This window comes from Sorex fumeus, unplaced genomic scaffold (assembly GCF_029834395.1).
Source record: "Sorex fumeus unplaced genomic scaffold, SorFum_2.1 ptg000015l, whole genome shotgun sequence".
NCBI classification, from domain to species: domain Eukaryota; kingdom Metazoa; phylum Chordata; class Mammalia; order Eulipotyphla; family Soricidae; genus Sorex; species Sorex fumeus.
The window spans coordinates 25380046-25403176 of NW_026606072.1; the positions used below are offsets into that span (position 1 = coordinate 25380046).

The window sequence follows — 23131 nt, forward strand, 5'->3', positions numbered from 1 at the left end:
TATCGAATACTCTCGGTAGCTTGCCAGGCTCTCCGAGAGGGGCGGAGGAATCGAACTCGGGTCGGCCATGTTGGCCGCTTGTAAGGTGAACGCCCTACCCGCTGGCCTTTACTTTACTTAAAGTAGAGAACAGCTTAGCACAGAATAATAGCTAATTAATTGAGCAAGCAACCTATAATTTATCATTTAAGCAACTACAATAATAATTTTGACATTTTTCCTAAGGAATGGATTGTATTATATACTGTTTATAACGGGTATATGTTTTGTCTACCATAAAAGTAAGTAAAAAGTAAAGGCCCTCCCGGTGATCATCCATTTGCTCGAGCGGTCCCAGTAACGTCTCCATTGGAGACTTTGTTGTTACTGTGTTTGGCATATCAAATACTCTTGGTAGTTTGCCGGGCTCTCCGAGAGGGGAGGAGGAATCGAACTCGGGTCGGCCATGTTGTCTGTGTGCAAGGCAAATGCCCTACCGCTGTGCTATCGCTCTAACCCTGTTATCGCTCCAGCCCTTTTTATGGTATTAAAGCAACAATAAAACCATAGCAACAATAAAACAATCATAAAAAAGAATAATAGTATCAAATAAACTATTTTAGCATTCACACAAAAATGTATGTGTAGTTACATAAAATAAAATCAGAAAATGAAATTGCCATTTGAAATTATTCCAATTTATCTTTTCTCTACTATAATAAATAAAAATGACTGTCAAATTATTGTCATTCTTATTAGTGGTGTACTCATGTTTATATCTCAAATATGCTTTTAATTTTCTGAAACAGAGGCACATTGCTGGTGATATCTTAATGTTTTGAGATAGTCAAAGCCAAAAGACTTGAACCTGATGTTAAACGGAATATTTCCCAGATGTATAATAGGGTGAAAGGTGGAACAACTCACAGAAACCACCTTCCTATCTGTGTTCAACTTACTTAGGTGAAGTTTTAAATAAGAATTAATTAGACAAGGAGATCTTGGCAGCAGTCAGCTTCCCAGTTGTTAGGGGAAAAATCTGGGGACTGCCTCAGTGGTAACATAAGCCATATGTTGAGAATCAGAAGTATTAACTGTCACTGTCTCTTTGCACCTTGTTTATAATGCCCCTTAAGCCATTTTTCTTTGGAAAATAAAATACATAGGGAAACACTGAAAATATGTTTACATAAAGATTAGTGCTTGAGCATCAAATAGATATTGACATAGTAAGACTATATTAAAACATGTAATCCATGAAGATGAGGTCATAAATATAGAAGGACAGCTTAAAGAATGACAAGAGGAAACTGCTATTTCTGTGGCTTTTCCTAGACTCACTCTGTACTGGGGAGACACCCCGGGGGACACTAAGGCTCTGAAAGTCTAAAAGTCTATGTCTCTGGGAAACCCAGCTGCCTATTTTAGGAAGAGGAATTTGGCACAAATGCACAGTTGTTTGTCCAGATACTGTAGACAATAAAGATGAATTGGAACAAGATCTTGCCAATTACCCATTCTTAAGAGTTGGGTGCTTTAACTGGAAAAGATTTTGCCACCTAAAACAGCTGTTTTGTGTTGGAGACTAGATGGTAATTTTGCCAGAACTACTTATGAGATCTAAACCATAAATGTCAAAGCAAATGTTCCTTATATGGGGTGCAGTTTTATTTAGTGACTTTTTTCCCCCCATTTGAATTACCCTGTATATATGGGTGCTGATTCAGGTTGGAAATGGTGAAGCATAAAACAGTGATATCAAGTTTCAGATCTATGGCCAAATTAATTATCTTGGTGAATTAGCAAGATATCTGCTTAGAAAAACAATGGAAATTCGACTTGCAAAGTTCATAATAAACCAATGAGATGTTTCTATATGCTAACAATAGCAGCAGAATTGTCATAAATAATATCAGTTCTTCAAGTATGTGAACAGATTCCAGTGAGTAGTACTCTTCACTCTACAGGGATGCTCTTGAAGAGGTTGAATTAAGGTGAAAGAAAAATAAAACCCTGAAAACAGTTTTCAAGTATAGCCATTTAGTAGTAGTAGAATGTGTACCCTTGAAGGTTGTGAGTGGAAAGGCAGTTAAGAGAAATTGTCTCTCCAGTTTTCTTTTTTGGAAACCAAGTTTGTGTAACTGGACAAGACATGTGTCAGAAGTCTGTGCAGTTAGATCACATTGCATAGTACCGCAAACATAATTATTAGCGGCTGTTTTTGTTAACTGGCAGGTTAGAGAAACAATAAAAAGAAGAGCTGATGATGATGAAAGAGGAAGAGCGTGAAATGGTTGTACTATTCCCAGTAGCTTTTAAGTCTTGACATAAAGAGAAGACTTTGTCATCCTCTCTGGACCTAGAGCGTTGACTGAGAAGGCAAAGAGGGGTGAGAAGTCTGTTTGTTGGCTAGAGGAATAAAGATAGGATCTCCCACATGTCAGAAAGCTGTTAAGAACTCAAGATGAAAACACCCATCAGGGATTTTAGAGTCAACAAGCAAATGTTTATATTTGGACATGTGCAGCAGACCTCATTACATTAACAAGTTTCTGAGGCAAAACGACCCATCCAGGGTGTTGGACTTCATGGTTAGGTGATTTGATCTAAAAAACAAACAAACAAAAAATCTATTCAAACAAATTAATACTACACACCTTGCGTAAGGAAAGGGAATAAAATAACACATGGTTTTGTTGTGCTTGAGAAAAGGAGAATTTAGAAGGAGGAGATTGGACTGAGTAATTCTGGATTCTAGCTTTCTCTTCTGGAATACTCAAGTCATGGTGGCTCTTTTTATGCTCAGTAAGTGGCTTTTTACACAATAAGTATCGTGTGTGTGTGTGTGTGTGTGTGTGTGTGTGTGTGTGTGTGTGTGATTTTCATAGGATTATATTTAACAATCATTTTCTGAGGGTGCATTTTTGTTGTCATGAACTGAATGTATGTACCCAAAGTAAAGTGAGGTATCAGTCAGTCACCAAGCTGAAGACCAAACTGAGTGAAAGATGAATTAGAACTGGCAAGAGGATGGTTTACTTCTCTATGTTCCTTTCCACCATGGAAGGTGCAAAGGAATTAGTTTCTGCTATAATGATACTGAGATCCTGTGTAGAATTGGTTCACTCAGATAAAGAATTCCTACCAACAGAGAATAGGTGGTTCTTCCTCCTCTCCCCCGCTCCTCACCCTTCTAGAGGAAAAGTTTGCCAAGGCTGAAACATACTCTGAAATTGACTCAGTGCTGATAAATCAATGAATTCATTCCATTATTATATATTAGTTAACTGTTATAGATGAGGTAAAGAAGTGAACTATAAGTTCAATAAATTAAGACCAAGATGACATTACCACCATCCAAACTCAGTTTACTCTTTCTCACAGTACTTTTACTTCTCCCCAATGAATGTAAATTATTTTTGAAAGAATTTGAAACCTGTATACTGAACATTTTCCTTAATATGAAAACATATCCAGTTCTTATAGCAATGCATAAAAAGTTTTTAGCTGTGAAGTAGCTAAAACTAACTCATAAGTAAAAATTACTTCAATTTCACTGTTCCATTTTCATGGTGTGCCATAGTTTAAAGTTTTTCATGCTTCAGTGGAACTTGTCTCCTTTTATTTATATTGCATTTGTTTACCTAATTTTAAAAATTATTTTTCTAACCAGTGTATATTTCTGTATTTACAAGAGATGTGCATACTTTCACTTATGTTTTTTTCTATAATAATTATATAATGTATACATTTTAATGGGCCCTAAATTTCTAAGTATGCTCTGGTAAAGTATAGAGACTTCAAATATATCACCTTCTAAAATTAATTTATGACACTAAAATTAACATTAATTTAGATATGATTTATAAAATTTGAAAACAAGTTTACTTAAAAACAAATGGGATTTCCATTATAACTTCCCCAGAAATAATCTACACTGAAACATATATTTGTACCACATTACATTAGGAGATATTCCCTGCTCTTGTACAATAAATATGAGAAGAAAACAATTACAATAGAATAGCATCAAACTGCTATTGAACCTTACATACTGAAAAAGCCATCTATTTCACCTAATACTTGAACAAAAACACTATATTCTGCCATCTGATGACAATTTGATAGAAATTTTGGAAATTCATATGTCCTTTTTTAACTTGTTTATGTTATCTCATGCACCAAAATTTTAATTGCCATAAATCAATGTATTAGTTCTTTTATTTCAGTTGAAGTTGATTATTTGATTATACGAGCTAGTTAGAATTGAGCAAATCAAATTCCTTCTTGCAACTGTTTAAATTAAATATTACTAAGAGAGTCTTTTAGGGGGATACTTTAAGATTTTGTAATAAATTGTAAATAAAAACACTTCTTCAAAATACATTATTTTGGGGCCCAGAAGGTAGCTTAAAGGACTAGTGTGCACACTTTAAAGGCTTACGGCCCTGGTTTATCTTGGCATTACCAAGTGTCCAGAACACCTCTCAGTGTGATTCCCCAAGCACCATACAGGAGTAGTCTTTCGGGGGTGTGGGGGGAATCCAATAAAAACTCAGTAATACTATCTGAAGTTTTATCCAGCTGAACTGAGGATTTCTTATTTTAATAGTTATTTGCCATAACTTATAACTAAAACTTCTGTGCTAGATTTTCTTTCACAATCATTTTCTCATAATCTTAAAATATTTCACCAAGTTTTGATGAAATAAAACTGAATAAAATAAAGTATTTGTAATTAGCAGGGTTTAGGCATGTTCTTTGATGCAGGATATGCAGACAAGTCATTTCAGTAAGCAAAGTTCTGTCTGTTAATTTTTTTTTCTTATCTCTTAACCTTTAATTCTGGCCTCCTCATTTTAAAAGCCTAGATTGCAGTTTATATATCCTCTTTAACTCCTGTTTTTCTTATATCTGTGCACCAAAATTTTATGCAGGATATGCAAAGTATTCTAGATCTTAAAAAAGAGCGATAGCACAGCAGTAGGGCGTTTGCTTTGCACGCAGCCAATATGTCTGACCCAAGTTAGATTCCTCCGCCCTTTTTGGAGAGCCTGGCAAGCTACCGAGAGTATCTCGCCCGCATGGCAGAGCCTGGCAAGCTCCCCGTGACGTATTCGATATGCCAAACGCAGTAACAACAAGTCTCATGATGGAGATGTTACTGGGCCCGCTCGAGCAAATCAATGAACAACGGGAGGACTGTGACCTAGATCTTAAAAATATTACTTTAGATAAGAGAGAACTCAAATATACTGGAGTTGTAAAAACTTAGATGCTGAAGTTTCAGCATGTTTTATCCAGAACAGTTTACTAAGACTTCCAAGATTTATGTGAAGTAGCACTTGTCTGAAATACATCTTCAGGGACTAGAGAGAGACAGTGTGGCTGACAGAGAGCTTGACTTAAACACTCATATAAACTGGTTTCAATCCCGGGCACCCCACAGAGCATTCTAAGCCCTGTCCAGAGTAACCCATTAGCACAGAGACAGGAGTAAGTCCTGAGTACCGCTGGAAATGTCCCCACCCTTTCCCCCCAAAAAAGTGATAAAAAATATGTTCACTTATTTCCCTTTGGGAAAAAAATCTCTATTTAGATTGATATTTTAGGAACTCTACCATTCATATATGAACACTATAGTGTTCTCTTATCTGTCAGTATTTACTTTTAGACTTGGACCAGATAAATCATGTTTCTTTTAAGTCTTAACAATATTGTACATTTTCTCAAGAACATACTGTTTTCAACCAATTAAAGCATTGGTTTTTAAATTAATGAGACATTAAGATAATTCCTGTTCTCTTCTATGAAAAAACAAAATAATATGCCAGTTATAAATTATTCTGTCTAGTAATTTCTTTTTACATATTTAGCTAAGAAAGACTTAGTGAACAACAAAAATATTTAGGGAGATTGAAAATTCATATTTTCTATGGAAAGCCCATTTCCATGCATAATTACAATAAAGGATATTTATTACAATACATAATTACAATAAAGACAATAAAGGATATGTGTTGGATCTAATATCAACCCTAAATTGTAGTTCACTAAGGAAAGAGTAATACCCTCCCCCACTAACTGTGTTAGTAACTTGTTTTCACTGTAACCATATACATCAAAACCATAAATATTAACCCTGTTGCAAACATGTGGCCTCAACTATGATCATTAAACTTAATAGAAAAAAGTATCTATTTGTAGAACATCTCTTCTTAACCCAGTGCTATTATTCCCACTTGGCTAAGCTAGAATGTTTAACTTTCACACTGTTGAAATCTTTTACACTTTTTCAAGAATACCATCCTCCAAACTCCTCTATAAAAAATTTGCTATACTCTTGAGTAGAAATGAATATGTGATGATGTTCATTTCTTCTAGTTCCATCGTGAGAGATCTGTTTTGTTAGTTCTGAGTGTGCTATAAAACTAGGACATTTAGAAATAAAAAGCAATTTCTATGTGGTGTATGGCTTTATAAAAGACAATCTGTAAGCCACAGGGAGTGGTTTTCCTGACGATTTTCATCACATTTTCCTTTTTTAGGCAGAAACCAGAATTTCAGTACCATAAGTTATATGTTCAATATCATAAGCTAAAATTTTTATACCATAAATTCTACATTCAACAAGTAAATCAGTTTTAATCTGGAAAGTACATAAAAATAGATAAATTGACATTTTGCACAAATAAAAATATATGTACCAACAATAGTATTTGGATTTTGTATCTGTTATTATAATTATTGAATTATTATAATCAGCTAAGTAACTGGAAAGTAACTCTCAAAAAAGTAATCCTCAAATCTTTGAGTTAAGAAGCTTTATATAAAGCACTTATACCTTATTAAAAGCCAGGCAGGTTTGTGAAATATGTGCGCAAACTGAGTCTTTAGTTTGAATTCTAAAACTAGTTTCAGATTTAAGTATTTTATGCTACTCAGCATTGTCATGTTTAGTTATTTGGAAACACTTTAATAAAACTCATCGTTAGATTTTTCTTGTCAGAAACCATGCAACAAGATGTACTTTACCAATCTGCTTTATTCTCTTCATTAAATTGAGAAAGGTTATTATATTTAATTCTATTTAAGAAATTCATAAACACATTAGTAGATTGGTAGATGTTTTATAAGAATATCTGTAAGGGTAACTATATTGGTATGGTTATCATTTAGTGAAATATACCGTGAGAAATGCTACTGAAGCTTTTCCCCCCTCCTTTGTATATAAAATGCATTGGTTGAGTTCAACTAGAACAAATTATTTCTGTATAATGAAACAAGATAAATTAGTCTGTAAAACATTGAGTAGATATGAAAACCTTTGCTGCCAACACTTTGTAATTGTTTATAGGCACCTCATGGTGTGGTAGAGAGAGTCTGTACTTTATTTCAGGCTTTAAGTAACTTCATAGAGGTTCTTAGATAAGTCTTTGGTCTCTCATTGACATCTGTGTAGGAGAGAATCAGAGTTGACCCAATATCTAAATTTTGGTCTCAGATTTTTTCTATCTCAATACTTATTAAGGCCTAGCTTTCTCTTAAAAGCTTTGCATGATATACACCCTTTTTCATCAAAACAAGACCTTTTCTTCTTTATTGATCTAGAGGGTTTGAAATCTCTTTTAAAAAATCAATACCCTGACCAGAAGTCTTAGTTAAACATAGACAATTTCACTAAAATAAGCTATAATGGTGAATTAGTTAGTTGGTTGCTTTTACTAATATATAACCATTGCTAGTACTCTATTCTCTAGAGATTTTCCCAGCAACAACAACAGTGATTGTCCCTTATTTTTCCTTGACTGGTACTTAGACCATCTTTCCTCTACAGGATGACAGACTTTTGTTCCCCTCAAATCTCAGTCAGCAAACACAAGCCATATAAGGATTCCCTTGGGCCTTTTTTGCAAATACAAAATGCTGGGGAGACAATAAAAATAGGGCCAAAATGGGGTATGGCTAGATTGACTTGCATTCATTCAAATCATTATTTCTCACCTTTGAAATTTCAAATAATTTTATTTGCTACGGAAATAGGGAAAATAAATAATAGTTTATAAAATCTTATATGCAAGTATGTTTTGATACCGATGTTTGCCTTTTATTTAATGTTTAAGCATAGCATTCCTATTAAACGCAATTTATTTAGAAAGACATGACAGGAGAAAAAGCGAGGAATGCATGTTCAAAAGAGAACATGGGTTTCTCAAGAGTGGGGAAAAGCAAACGGGCAGATAGATATGCATTCAAGAGGAAACAGGAGTTTGAGAAATCTAGCCCAGAATGGCTTTGGGAAGATTATGCACAATTCCTTGAAATAGATTTTTTCTGAAGGTCTCTATATACATAAAAATTAATCTGGACATTGTCACCGGAAAAGCCTTGCACTGTTGATGTTTTTTTCATAATCTGGATCCTACATTCAGATCTTGTGTAACTTCTTTTTTACAAAGGAATGAATCTCCACCCTTCCCTAGGGGTAGGTCCCTTGGATCCTCAAATTTCTGCATCTGGGTGGTGCCTCAGTTTCTCCATCTCCTTAGAGCTCAGGATTTGCATCTCAAAGAGACATGATCTTTATACCTTTGGGCTAACATTTGCCTCATAGGAAGAAAAGGTTTTCAGTAATTGCTATCTGCCCTGCTCACTGTCTTTTTTTTTTTACCACCCAAATACATTTCCTGAAATTTTCTTGGGGTTTGATTTTAATTTTTCTTCCTGAACTCTTCTGTTTTATGGTATATATGGCACTGTAAAATGGGATGAAAGGTTATCTTGTATTAGAAAATTATTCAACTTTATAAATATTTCCACAGTTTTCTCCTTGGGTTGTAGGGAATTGGTAGAGTGTAAGTAAAATTCTTATCTCTAGGGGTGTGTAAGCTTTCCTGTGGTCTGTGTTTCATATAAAATTATTATTTTTTCTCAGTTTGTAAGTTAGCTAGTAATTACAGTTCTCAGAAATCTGGATTTATTCTTGTTACTAGGGATATGCAATAAAACATATGTCTCACTATGGATGCACCCTAAGAAGATAGATAGCAATATTTGAAATAGTACTATTATCCCATTGATAAATACTGATCTATTTTCTGATATAATTCAGTAAAGTCAAATGAACCTGAGAAATATCTCTGCTAGTGAGGGAAAAAAATTATGTCAAATCTTCTAAATCTATTAAACATATGTTATGAACATGTTAAATGGCTATAAGAAAATATCTGTGATAAGTGATTAATGTGGATGCATACATAATTATAATAAAAATGCAGTAAGAAATAATTGTTATCATAGTTTAACAATTAAATTTCAACTGGAGGGTACTTTGTATAGATTATACTGTTAGTTTCTGATACTCCTAATGTTAGAACGTGACAATATCAAATTACAATACAGCTCTCAGTATTGCTCAATTAGATGTAGTCTAAAATTCAGGAGTGTTGTACTTATCGATAAGGCCAAGTAAACCACTGTTGTTATTTAACTTGAAGAATGAAGTGAAAATATTAGAGATCATTTTGATCTTCTGCAGACTGGAATTGGTGTATCTTATTATTCAGAGATGGCAAAGATAGTCTGCTAATGCAGGTTCCTTTCTCTTAGCAATTTAGATGAATGTCAAGGGTATTTGAAAGAAGTAAACAGATAGAGAAATTAAATAGCTTTATGCCAAAAAGGCAGCCACAGTTCAAATATTAAAAGGTGAACCAGACCTAAATTAGTGATTAGCCCACTCTTATTCTTCTTTAAAGATGCAAGATCATTCTAGATAAAGTATATGTCTTTAACTCTGGTGGAGGATGAGAGACAAGTGAATCCCTACTAATTTGTAGCAATTTCTTGGTCATCAGTATAACTTTAAGGGGGTCAGAGTCCTTTCATGTTTAGAGTGTCAACACTATTAGCCCTATAGAACTGCATATAAAATACTTTTAAAAGTAGTTGAGGCAATTGTTGTTTCCAGCAACATTACAACAAACACTAATTAAGGGGACTAAGATAAAATTCTCATAATTGTCTTACAGTCTTTAAAAAATTGAATATAGACAATGATGTAACATTTGAACACACATTTCAAATCAACATTGCAACAGTTATGCAGTCATTGTGACCCATGCCTGTCAAAAATAAATAGAAGACAAGCTCAATGCTTCTTTCTATACTCTTTGAGAGTTTTCCTTTGAAGTTAAGCTGCTATTAGTATTTGTGTCTTTTCTTATTTGTGGTTCTGCTTCTCTGCACATGTTTCTGTTAATGCTTTTTTCCACTGAAGACTTCCCTAACTCTAAATCTTAGAGTATAGAATACTGTGTGGTCTTTGGACCAGCGGAATCAACATTGTCTGGAGAATTACTGAAACTTCAATTCTCTACCCCACAATAGATGTACTAAATATTTTTAAAGGCACCCTGTCTTTAAACAACCTTTACAGGGTTGTATGTTCAAATTTGAGAATGGCTGTTATAGAAGATTGGCTAACTTGCCATCGTTGTGAATCAGCAGATAATAAGTACAGATCCTGTACCTACTATCTGCTATTCTGTGTAAGTAAACTTGCGAGCCTTTGAAAATTAGCACCAGTTTGCAAATGAGAAAACCAATGCTCCGGGCCTATATCAACATGCAGAGTTTCTAGGAAACACACTGTAAGAAATGATTTCTTCAGTGATTTCATAGCTGTTTGAACTTCATAGAATGTGATTAGTTAAACCATAAATGATATACTCTATTATGCATTCAGATGATATGGCATATACTGTTTTGGATTCCCATAGTACATATGATCTGTTATTAACTGAAATGTTAAATAACACATGAATGTAAACGGACTTACCCCAAACTTGCAGAGCTGAGCCAACTGCACTTTCTAGTGCTACATCTGCTTTCCTCTAATTGACACCTAAACATCTTCGATAATTTATCACATCTCATTAATTTATTACATGAATTTCAATTTTGCTGTTTTCTTTTTGAGAGAGAGAGTGTGTGTATGTGTTTGAATGAAAGAGAGGTAAAGGGAAGGAAAGAGTTGGAAAACAGAGCATGTCATCTATAATATCATGTAATTGCCAAAGAAGGAAACCAGCGCCTGTCTCTTTAAAGGTGACCAGATTTTAGACAGACTTATTGTAGACAAATGAAGAGACTTCTGTATCATGGAGCTCAGCTATAAATAGACAAAGATAATAGGTTTTCAAGGTTGAACTAGGGAAGGAACAAAGATAATAGTCCCCTTGTTAAAGTCCTAACACTATAAAAATACGCTTTGAACATCACTTTTCACATTATTCAGGGTGACTTTAGTGTTATTTAAAGTCACGGTAATCCATGGTAACTTTTTTGAAGGGGAAGGTTGGGAAGGTTTTTTTTTTGGTCACACTCAGTGATGCTGAGGGACCACTACTTGCTCTGTGCTCATGGTTAACTTCTTGCAATACTAGGGACCATTTGTCGTGCTGGGGGTCAAAATAAAGGGTGTTGTAACCTCTGGACTTATCTCTCTGGTCCTGCATTTCAACTCTTAGATAGTGCTTAATATATTTTCTTTGTTTTGTAATTATTTGTATCCTTATTCATTCCAATTATAAGACATCCTCCATCATCCACAGTGAAAACAAACACAAAACCAGAATAATGATGCTTAACGCATGTTAGAAAAATTAATCTAAGTGTGAGACTTCATATGTTCTGAGGATAATAGAATTTTTTACCTTGTTTTACATCTAATTTTCTGTTTTTATTATATTGGACTTTCACTTGGCTTTTTGCTTTCTCCTATTGTGCTTGTTTTTTAAAAAGATTTTATAAAGAAAGTTACCTTTCAGACCAATAGCATTTTTATTCCAACAGTCACCCAAAAGATGTAGAGGTCCACTATGATTACTAGGTAACAAAGAGATAGTATAGATTCTTACCTTTTGGAGAAAGCTAAGAAGCATAAACTGTGAATGATCAGCTCACAGATTATCTGATGGTTTGTCAAAACATTAACATATGCCCTGGGAGTTAACAGATAATTTATAGAGAACTGTAAATTGTCCTTTTTGACTTGATCAGTTTGCAAAATCCTGTCACTATAGTGATGCTGTTCTTTAAGTACAATTTGTTAATTAATAGGAACTGAATTTTAACATACTCATATTTGCAGTACTATCAAACTTGAAGAACTCAACTGTAATTCAAAATAAACTTTATAGATTATGATTATTTACTTAAAGGAAGTTGCCAAATATAAGCTTTTTTCCTAGTAAGTTCTTTTAAAAGCTAATATTTTTAAACAAAATACCTCCTATTTGCCAATACCCTTAAGAGTTCATCCAGGTGGTTGATAAATTGAGTTGCATTTACTGCTACAATCTCACTTCTCTTAACTTGTTATAATCTAATTGGTAAGATTTTAAAATTCCTAAGATTTTTGATAGCACTGTTATGATTCACTTTGACTCTTTCTCTCACACCTCCTTCATGCTTCATAATCAAATTAACCTCAGTTAATACCCAACTCTGATGGTAAGTCTGTCTTGGAACTGCAGTTTATATGAATTGCCTTCATCTCTGCCTCCCTGTTTTCCATCACATCACCCACAGACATTTAATGTGTGTTATTGTATTTCTCTGTACATTTGCATTTTTCCTAATTGAGTATAGAATTTATAAGAGGAGAGTAATAAATTATTTAAATATTCTTATTTCTGCTTTTTTGTTTTTGTTGTTTTTCAATTTCTGTTTCGGAGCCACACCCAGTTGTGCTCCAGCCTTAGTCCTCACTCTTTATAGGTATTGGAGTGCCTTTTGGGGTGCCAAAGTATTGAACCAGGGTCATCAGAATGCAAGGCAAAAGACCTACCCTCTATACTATCTGTCTAGTCCTCCTGTTCTTATTTCTTAGAAGAATGTCCTTCTCTTAGGGTATCCTATTATTGTAGACAAATGAAAAAACTTCAGTATAATGGAGCTCAGCTAGACATAGATAACAGGTTTTCAACGTTGAACTAGGGAAGGAACAAAGATATTAGTCCCCTCTTTAAGTCCTAACACTATAAAAATATACTTTAAACTTTTCACATTATTCAGGATGACTTTAGTGACTTATTTAAAGTTTGAAATAAACTTTCAGTTTGAAATAAACTGCCCTCAAATCTTTAAATAGATTCACTGGTATAACGATCTCTTGAGAAACACCAAAGTGATGTATTTACAACTTAATATAAATAATAGAACTTAAAACTGGAATAAGCCTTTAAATTTACTAAGTATCTGACATATAAATGGGAAATGAATTTGATAATATAATCAAATTCAGGTGTTGGTTTTTTGGATAATAAAACTCTTTTAGTAAATTTTAACTTTGACATAATTATAGATTCACATGGGTTTTAAGAAACACAGATTCTTTGTGCCCTTCAGATATTCTCCCCTATGAGATTGCCTTTCAATTGACATTTAATTTTGTATCAAAATATATGTTATTAATCTAACAGCTGTCAGACGAAATTCTCTAGCTCCTTTTAAAAATTTCTTTCATGGGCATATTTGATCATCCTCACCAAAGACTAGAGAACTCTAGAGAGATTTTTCATGAAAAAAATAAGGAAGTCCTCTAAATTTGAGCCCCTTAGAAAGTCACTCATATTCACAGATGTTTATAATAAAGGCAGTCATTGTCCATTACCCACAAGATTATCAAATTATAGCTCACTAACATAGAGATCCAAAAATTATTTTCAGAATTTGTAAGGACCTTAAATTACCTTAGGTCTCCTCTCTTTGTATTTTGAAGCACACTGAACCTTTTCAAGCTAGATTTAACTGGTTGCAGAGTAGGAAAAATAGTCAATTTATAAAAAAAAGTAACTCTGGGGTTTCTGAGTTAAGTATGATCTACCATATGGAGTCCAAGCTAAAAGTATTTTAGGCAAAGGTTTGTTAATATTTTTATCATCTCATTTTTTTGCCAGTCTATTACTATTATTTAACCCCACACTTTACTTCAAAATTTTGGTATATTTTTTGCTAAAATCATTCTTTCTTCTTTTGCTTTTGTCTTGTGGCGACACCAGTGGTGCTCAGAACTTACTCCTGATTGTGTGCTCAGGTATCACTCCTGGCAGATTTGGGGGACCATATGGGGTGCTGGGAATCAAACTTGGGTTTGTCGCATGCAAGGGAAGTGCGCAACCGCTGTACTCTGTGGGGTAAAATGTTCCAGTCTCTTTCAACATGCCTGCAGATCCAAACAATTATTCGAAAACAAGTGATAAAGAAAAATTCTTTATAAGAATTGCCCTGTCTTTTAAATTCTTAACGTATAGGGAAACTATTATTTTAAATGTTTCATATAGGATTTAAGAAACAGAAATTTGATGTGCTCTTCAATCACTTTCCTCTATGAGGCTCTATTTTTGTGGGAATAAATGTGTGTGTGTGTGTATATATATGTGTGTGTGTGTGTGTATGTGTATGTGTGTATGTGTATGTGTGTATATATGTACGTATTGCACATTCTGAGCAACAACCAAGATGAGGAAAATGGATGTGAAAAAGAAACATCTGATCTGACTGAAGAGACTGTACCAGGGGGTTAGCACTGCCTTGTATGCAGCCAACCATGGATTAATCCCAGGCACCATAAAAGGTACCCAAGCACTGTCAGAGATCACTTCTGAGCATAAAGCCACGAAAAACTGTTGATTACTATTGGGTGTGGCCCAAGTCCCTCAAAATATATAAATAAAAAGAAAAACCTGTCTCTTTCATTCTCCACGATTTTTCTTTGCATTGAGTTTGTCAGTTGAGATCTCTTTAACTGCATTACTGAGGAGATGTCTTGTGTTTGGTCAGAAAATTCCTAAAGGATATAGAATCCTATGGGATAGCTACATGAGCCTAGAATTCACATCAAATTACTCTAGGTCCAGAAATCTTGCTAATCAGATCACAGTTTCTTTATACTGAATTTACTTACCAATAATTATTTAATAAAAAGTAGCTTTAGCGACTGAAATTCTCTTAACCTAAAATGGATGGATATTTTAAGTAGATTAAATGCCTTCTCTCTAACTCTCTAACCTTGTCAGAAAAAAAAACATTTCTTTACATGCATCCATCAAAATTTGTCTATAAGGGGAAAAGGTTTTTTATCATTATTAATTTCCTCAGTTTTCTAATTTTTTGCCGAAGGAAACACTTAGGTTTGAAATACTGGTGAATTTTCACTCCTCTTTGAACAGCAGTTCTTTCATTTTGAGATAACATGAATGTGATGAGGATGTGACTTAAAAGTGGTCGAGCACCTGGCTGGTGTGTGCAAAGGCCGTGGGATCAGTTTCTGCTCCACTTGGTCTCAGAGTACCTGGAGTGGCCCTTACCCTTTCCAGGCATGCCAGCATGTAGGGCTGTGTCTGCCATAACAGTAGCAACAATGCAACAAAAAATTGTGCTAAATGCTTTGTGGATGTTGGAATTTGTTTCTTTGTATCTCAAAAAGTTAGTATAGTTGCTGAAACTAAGTTTGTTGCTTATCTTTAACCAAGAGATTTATCAATGTGTTCGACAAAGAAGAAATAGTTTACCACTGTTTTCACAGATTAAGGTAAATCTGACATATTATTGACATGTGCTATAGATTCCATTTAATACCATAGTACAGATGTGTGCTCTGATAAATTTTTGTGAAATCTAGTCTAAAATGAGTAGCTTCAATATTTCTGAGTTGAAAATGCAGAGCTAGCAAAGAGAGCATTTTAATTAAAACAATATTTTTCCTATATGTTCAGAGTAAAAGGCAGGAGAATTCTTTTACAGATTTGCCACTTGTTTCCACATAGTTTTCTGAGAGTGTAGGCATGTTGAAAGAGGTTGGGACCTTTTCTCCTCGTTTTTATAAAATCTTTGAATTTAGAACCATTAAAAATTGAACTCGGTTGTTTCTTCTGATTTTTCTTTCTTGAAACTAAATTCATGAAACTCTTTAAATTTAGACTTTTAAATTATATGTTTTAGGTATCCTGGAGATAACTTCAGTGGAAATCGGAGTCGTTGCCGTCAAAGCCATTAACAGCAACTATTATTTAGCAATGAACAAGAAGGGGAAACTCTATGGCTCAGTAAGTATTCTGCTTTATTTTCGAAATCCACAGTAGTAAATCATTACCACAGTTTTGGACTGTTTCCCCCAGACATTGAATCGCTTTGTTATCATTCTATTGCTAGTAAATAGAACCACAGTGGGCTGGTCACCAATGTCTCAAGGGCTGGCAAAACAGCTCTTCCAACTCTTAATCTCCTCTGTTGTTCCCCCATTAGTCTACCACACAAGCTGTTGCTGGCATGCATCAGTTAGTGTTTTGAAGTGCTAACTGGACAGACTCTCACGGAAGCATCTGGTCAGATTGGCAAGGGTGCTGCAGACAACTTGGAGAAGAATCATTGAAAACAAAGGTCTTGAACTGAACAGAAAACTGTGTGTTACAGCTGAAGATAAAACAGGAGCTCAGATGTTACAGATTTTGTCAACATCTGAAATAGGGAGACATACCAAGAAATTAACCATTTTGTATGTCGTTTAGTTCTAGAATTTCATTTATGTAGACAGTGATTATTAATTCATAGTATCAGTGTACTGAGGTATACTAATGTCCTAGAGTGATCGTTTTGGGTACAGTAATACCAAGTATGAAGGGATATCACGTTAGGAAGTGCAGATAAATATGTCTTCTTTATTTGCATTGTTTACTGCAGTACCTGCTTGGACTTAGCTCTCAAACTTGAATATGCATCCAGAATCAGTGGCAGATTTATTCAAACATGCACCCAGACTTGTGCTGCTGTAACTGCCTGATGGCCCTGGGGGTGCCCTCAGCATGATCAAGTAGACCTGGTGGTCCCCAGCATCACAGGGTCCATTAGCTCTGCATCCACAGACCTTGATGTACAACTGACTGGTCCAGTTGATGGAGTATTGGCAGGAATAACCCCAGGGTCCTCGGAGCACTGCTTAGAACACCGACCAAAGGGAAACAAAATAAATTGGGGGGAAAACATTGCTTTAAAAAATCATTTTGGAAGAAAAGCACTCACTTCTACTTTATGCAGCTTCATTTTAAATATGAAATCACTTGAAACAATCACAATTTTTCCGTAGTCTTTCAACTGTAGCACTGTAGCACTGTCCTCCCACTGTTCATGGATTTGCTGGAGCAGGCACCAGCAATGTCTCCACTGTGAGACTTGTCACTGTTTTTGGCATATCAAATATGCCACGGAGAGCTTTCCAGGCTCTGCCATGAGGGCAGAACACTCTTGTTAGCTTGCTGGGCTCTCCCAAAGGGACGGAGGAATCGAGCCCAGTTGACTGCATGCAAGGCAAACGCCCTACCCTCTGTGATATCGCTCCAACCCCCTTCAACTGTATTTCCCTTTTTGTAATGATTACAGTTATCCTTGTAAAATATCATCTCTGTTTAGAAAACCATATAGTCCTCACTAGAGATTTAAATTATTTTTTAATGCAGAATTTGGGGTTACATTAAAATTTCCCTAAAATCACATACCACTTATTCTTACTTTAAACTAAATAAATTGGCACATGAAGATTAGATACAAATATTACTTCACAGAAGAGAAACCCATAAATATTTTTCAGGAGGCAAAACTTACTGGAAATTTCTTTACTATGAATCTGATAATGTTCAGCATTATCTACCTTTTTCTCTGTGTGCCATGACCCCATACAGTCGTTCAGTTGAATGAAGGATGATGAAATTTTGTTTAAAAAATTTATAAATATTATAGCGTTTGCTTGATTTCCATATACCCATGGTTGCATAAAAATATGTTGGACAAAAAAGGGATTGTAAGTGGAAAAAGTGAAAAAAAAACTAATCTAGTCCATGGAACTAAAAAAATTAGGATTTTGTCTGTCACTGTCACTGTCACTGTCCTCCTGTTGTTCATTGAATTGCTCAAGCGGGTCCAGGACCATTGTGGACTTGTTGTTACTGTGTTTGGCATATCCAATATGTCACGGGTAGCTTGCCAGGCTTTGCCATGGGGATTTAGTCTACATTTCATAAAGTTCCAAGTTGAGAGGAGTTGTTTGAACTTCCAGGCAGGGACTTCAGCTGAAAGATACCTACAGTGCTGTTTGGATGGAGAAGGTAGAGCCAAAAGAGCTTTGGCTTCTTAACTACTTTAACTTAGGTGTTAGGGAAGATGACACTTCTGAAATACATCTTGAGATCAGTGAACTAGTTCTTCCTCACTAATAATTTCAGTATAAAATTCAATTTTCAGTGGGTTTATGGCATAAATGCTACATTAATTCGTGGCGTCAACATTCCCTTAAAAATAAGGGCTGGAGAAATATAATACAGGGGGTAGGGCACTTGCCTTGCGTGAGGCCAATCTGGGTTTGATTCCCTTCTCCTTTGGTCCTCTAGCGCTGTCAAGAGTCATTCCTGAGTGCAGACCTTGGACAGTACTCCAAGTACCACCAATATTGCCCCCCACCACCACCAAAAATAAAACAAAAGCAAAAATTTATATTTAACAAATCCAAAGTGCTATGACTACAGATGGAATTTTTTAGGGTTGAGTGTTCAGGTTTGTTCACTATAAGCATTGTTAGGCGACATGTTCTTTGATGTAATTCATAAAGCAGAATGTTCCATGTAATAGTTTTCAATCATTCCTAGACTTCAGAATAAAAGCTTAAAAATACCAGTGTATGGAAAACTGTAAATATTTTACAGATTTGAGAAATCAGATATTAAGAAGATGCTGCTCTGTATTAAAACGTGCAAAATTCCCTTTTTCCTGCAAAAGAACTTCAACATTTCGTCTGTTATAAGTTCAGTAGTTGTAAACTCTGTTGTTATTTTTCATCTGAGAAAGCATTCACTTCCAGGGCTGGAGCAATAGCACAGCGGGTAGGGCGTTTGCCTTGCATGCAGCCGACCTGGGTTCAGTTCCCAGCATCCCATATGGTCCCCTGAGCACCGCCAGGAGTAATTCCTGAGTGCATGAACCAGGAGTAACTCCTGTGCCTCGCCGGGTGTGACCCAAAAAGCAAAAAAAAACCAAAAAACCCACAAACAAAAAAACACATTCATTTCCATATTGGATTTGAATAATTTAGCAGTACAGAGCTTTTGTGGCTAGAAAATTTTTACATATAGTATTATAAATGTGTCATTTCACTATTTTCTAGACTGTAGAGTTTCTGCTAAGAGATTGGATGATTATATGTTACAGATTTGGCCTCCCACACCCCAGCCCCTCTTGTAGGCTTGAATAATTTTTATTGTTGACTTTTGATAATTAGTTGATGCTGTATTTTAGTGTATGTCTTCTTTGCATTTAGAAATTTACATATGCTGTCACTGTCTGAGATTCTGTTGCTTAATTCTTTAGGTCTGGGAATTTCTCTGCTATTAATTTTAAATGGGCACTTCTCCCCTTCCTCTTTTCACTTTATGGCATGTTTATTTATCCTTATGTTTTCTCTTCTATAACATCTGATAGTTTTGAAAGTTTTCTTGATTTTTTTTTCAAATCTTGTTTTCTTTCTTCCATTTGTCTATGGGAATTTCAGCTCCAATCTAACATGTTCATTCCTCTGCAATATTTAGCGAATTTGAAATGCTTTTAAAATCTGCCATGAAGTACTTAATTTTATTTATTTTTCATATGCAGCATCTCTCTTTGGAATATTTTTAGTTTCCCTTTCTTCAAAGAAGAACTTCCTTTGCTCCTGTATTTCCTCTTTTATTTCTTTAATATTTCATCCTATTTCAGTGTGTATTTGATGTATCACATTTCTTTTTCATATTAGCTATTTTAATTCATTGTCTCTTGGACTCACCACTTCTGCTCATTGTTTTTTAGGGATTTTCCTTTTCTGTAGCTGAATTTAACATTTTTACTATTTGCTTTGTTTGCCTTTTTGTTTTTATAAGTGGGATTAAGTCTCTTGGTTTGAAGATGCATTTTGTTTTTCAGGTTGTCAGGTGTGTGAATGGTGAAGGCTAGATCTTATAAAGGTGTGCTTCTTTAATTGCTGCCCTTGTTGGGTAAAATTAGCCTGAATATAACATCCTTCTCTGTCCCTTCTCTCTTGTGACTGGACTAGTCTCTTTCAGAGTGCAAAGACTGGTCCCACATATTTTCTCTAGGCTAGGTCATAGGTATTAGTTGCTGTGAATGGTTTATTCTATAGATATCTTGTCTAGATTTCCTGTAAACAGGGAAAGAGTCTTACAACAGTTCTTATTTTGCATGGCTGAGCTGTAGGGCAGGGCCTTGTAGCCTGAAGCTTAACTCTAACGGCAGGAGTTGCAAAAGAAGCCCTACTGTGTGTGGCACTGCTAAAATTTCTGGTGTTCACAGACTGAATTTCCGGCCCAGGTAGCCAAGTAGGTCCTTTCGTCTTCAGCATCCTGGTTAGATCCTGGAGAACTGAATTGCCAAGGTCCTGTCCTTCTCATGCAATTCATGCTTCAAAATCTCTGAACTCTTCATCTAGCCAACGGCAGTTCTGAGCTCCATTTAATTATTTGCCAGCACTACTGCTTTCTGCCAGCTATCTTCAAAAATATAGGTGTTCTAACTGATGACATTTGTATGAAATGTACAGCCAATTACTGTTTCCAAAAGTCTTTCCATGATACAGCCTATTTGTCTATGTTTTGTAGTGTGTCTTTGGTGTCTTTATCTACTATTGATCTATTGGTACATGAACTCTGCAAAGACTTGATGTGCTCACCTTTCCTTTAGTACTATGTTTTCCTATAGCGACCCCTGGTCTTTACCCTGAAAAAAGAATTATTATACATTTCTCTGTCACTGACTCATCACACATATTTTCATTAGAATATTTATTTCATAATCATTCTAGGCACTTCCATTGCATCATATTAAACTCAGGCAACATTTTAAAAAAGCTTCAGTTTGTGGTAATGATGATCGATTAAAATAAATCATCTGCCTTCAAATATGGTATCTGGTTTTTAGTTGTTTTGTTCTTTTGTTGCTAGTACTGTATATTAAACACACAACTTATGTGTAAAAGACAACAGTAAACAAAACTTGGAGTTCTCTGAATGGTTTATGTCAAATGGAATCAATTGTCATCATCATAGGAATAAAAGGTTTTGCGTTTCTCTTGCAGAAAGAATTTAACAATGACTGTAAGTTGAAGGAGAGGATAGAGGAAAATGGATACAATACCTATGCATCATTAAACTGGCAACACAATGGGAGGCAAATGTACGTGGCATTGAATGGAAAAGGATTTCCCAGAAGAGGACAGAAAACAAGAAGGAAAAACACCTCAGCTCATTTTCTTCCAATGGTGGTCCATTCATAGAGGAAGGCAATGTCTGTGGATGAAGTAAAAACAAAGGCTCTTTTGCCAGGAATAGTTGATATTCATGAAGACAGTAGCTCAAAAGGCAAAGACGCATTGCAGATGTCTACTTGCTTGAAAGAAATGAAGCCTTTGATGGTTTTTATACTCCCTGCTGACATATGATGTTCTTTTAATTAGTTCTGTGTCATGCCTTATAATCAAGATATAGGCAGATCAAATGGGATGGACATTATTCCTAAGTGAACAACTTTGTTTGGGTTTTTGGGTTAAGTTTTTGTCTTCGTTTTGTTTTTTAACCTCTGAAATAGAATTTAAAGGACACAGACCAATCTGTTGAATACTCTTCGGGAAAGTTATTTATGGAATACAAACTCATTATCAAAAACTTTCACTGCTCATTCAAGCCCTATGATCCAATGAGCAGTAAGACACGCAAGCATTTACTGGAAAGCACTTGGTTCATATCATATGCACAACCAAAGGAACTTTGGGTGTCGCATCTTGTGTTGCATCTTGGAAAAATCAAATAGGATCAAACAATGTAAACATGTTAGTGTAAATCTGTTCTAACAAAACATAGTATGGTATGCTTGTGCATTCTGCCTTCATCCCTTTCTATTTCTAAGTTATTTATTTAATAGGATGTTAAATATCTTTTGGGGTTTTAAAGAATTTCCTCAGTGACTGCCCTCAGATTTGCCTTTTCTTTTTCTTCAGCACACCACATACATGATCATAACAAAGTATTTTTAAAACTTAGCAAACACTTCTGGAAAAGAAGATGAGATTGGAGAAGAGTTGAGTGTCCCTGTTCTCTCAGTGGGCTTAATTTGCACTTCTGCATTAAAAACCATCAGTGATGAATGGTATAGTGTGCCATGGCTGGGCTTGAGTGTGGCAGGGTTTGCCATCATTTAAGAACATAGATCACTAAGGCTTCCTTTCCTAAGAAATAGACCAGAATGTCAAATTCTTCTCTTTAGTACATCAGTGGATCTCCAAGAATATACGAAAAGAGGGAAAAATAAGTGTTAAGTATACTTTGGTAGCCTAGCCTCATAATTTACTAATGATTTATTTTTTAAACATGTCACAGTGGTAAGTGATGTAGAGGCCGTCTGCATATTATAAGAACCTTTTCTTAAGTACCACATAGTGCATCTCTCCCAAAAGAACTATTAAGGAATATTGGTATGAAGTGCAACACTCCCAGGGGCTTAAACTGAGCAAATATATCCTGGTATATGTGTAACCATATACTGAAACCTGTTCAAGCTGTATGATCTAGTCTTATAAAACCCAATAAAACTTACTTTCTGTAAATTTAAAGAGCTTTGGAAAGTTCTATAATGTAACCATATCAAAATTCATTTTGTTAGAGCAGGTATAGAAAACAGTACATAAGAGTGTACCAGTCATCATCACATTGTATTCCACTAAATAAACACATAAGCCTTATTTGCAGTGTCTGTAGTGATAAAAATGTAGAAAATGCTGTTTGTTCTGAATACTTTCAAGTGATAACTGTAAGATTATATTGTTGCTGCAGTTTATCTTCATATTTCTTGTTTTGAAAAAAATGTTTTATTGTTTGGACACTATTTCGATACAAGGAAAAGACTCCTCACCAAATGTGTCTTTTTTTTAACCGAAGTTTAACCTCTAGAAAGGCTGGTGTTTTGTAACTCTTTTATAACTCAATTGTGTCAATGCTTAACCAGCACTTCCAGTTAATCTGTTATTTAAGAATTAGCTTTATTAAGAAACTTTCCCATA

At 35.0% G+C, this 23131-nt stretch overlaps 1 protein-coding gene across 1 annotated transcript in view; it reads left to right on the plus strand.

Annotated features, from left to right (window-relative positions):
* Window positions 1–22929, plus strand: part of FGF10 (fibroblast growth factor 10) — a 96623-nt gene extending 73694 nt beyond the window's left edge. The window contains exons 2-3 of the mRNA XM_056112159.1: window positions 15988–16091; window positions 21155–22929. Of these exons, the coding sequence (XP_055968134.1) occupies window positions 15988–16091; window positions 21155–21352 (302 nt within the window). The 3' untranslated portion in view covers window positions 21353–22929. The remainder of the gene's footprint in view (window positions 1–15987; window positions 16092–21154) is intronic.
* Window positions 22930–23131: the final 202 nt, after the last annotated feature.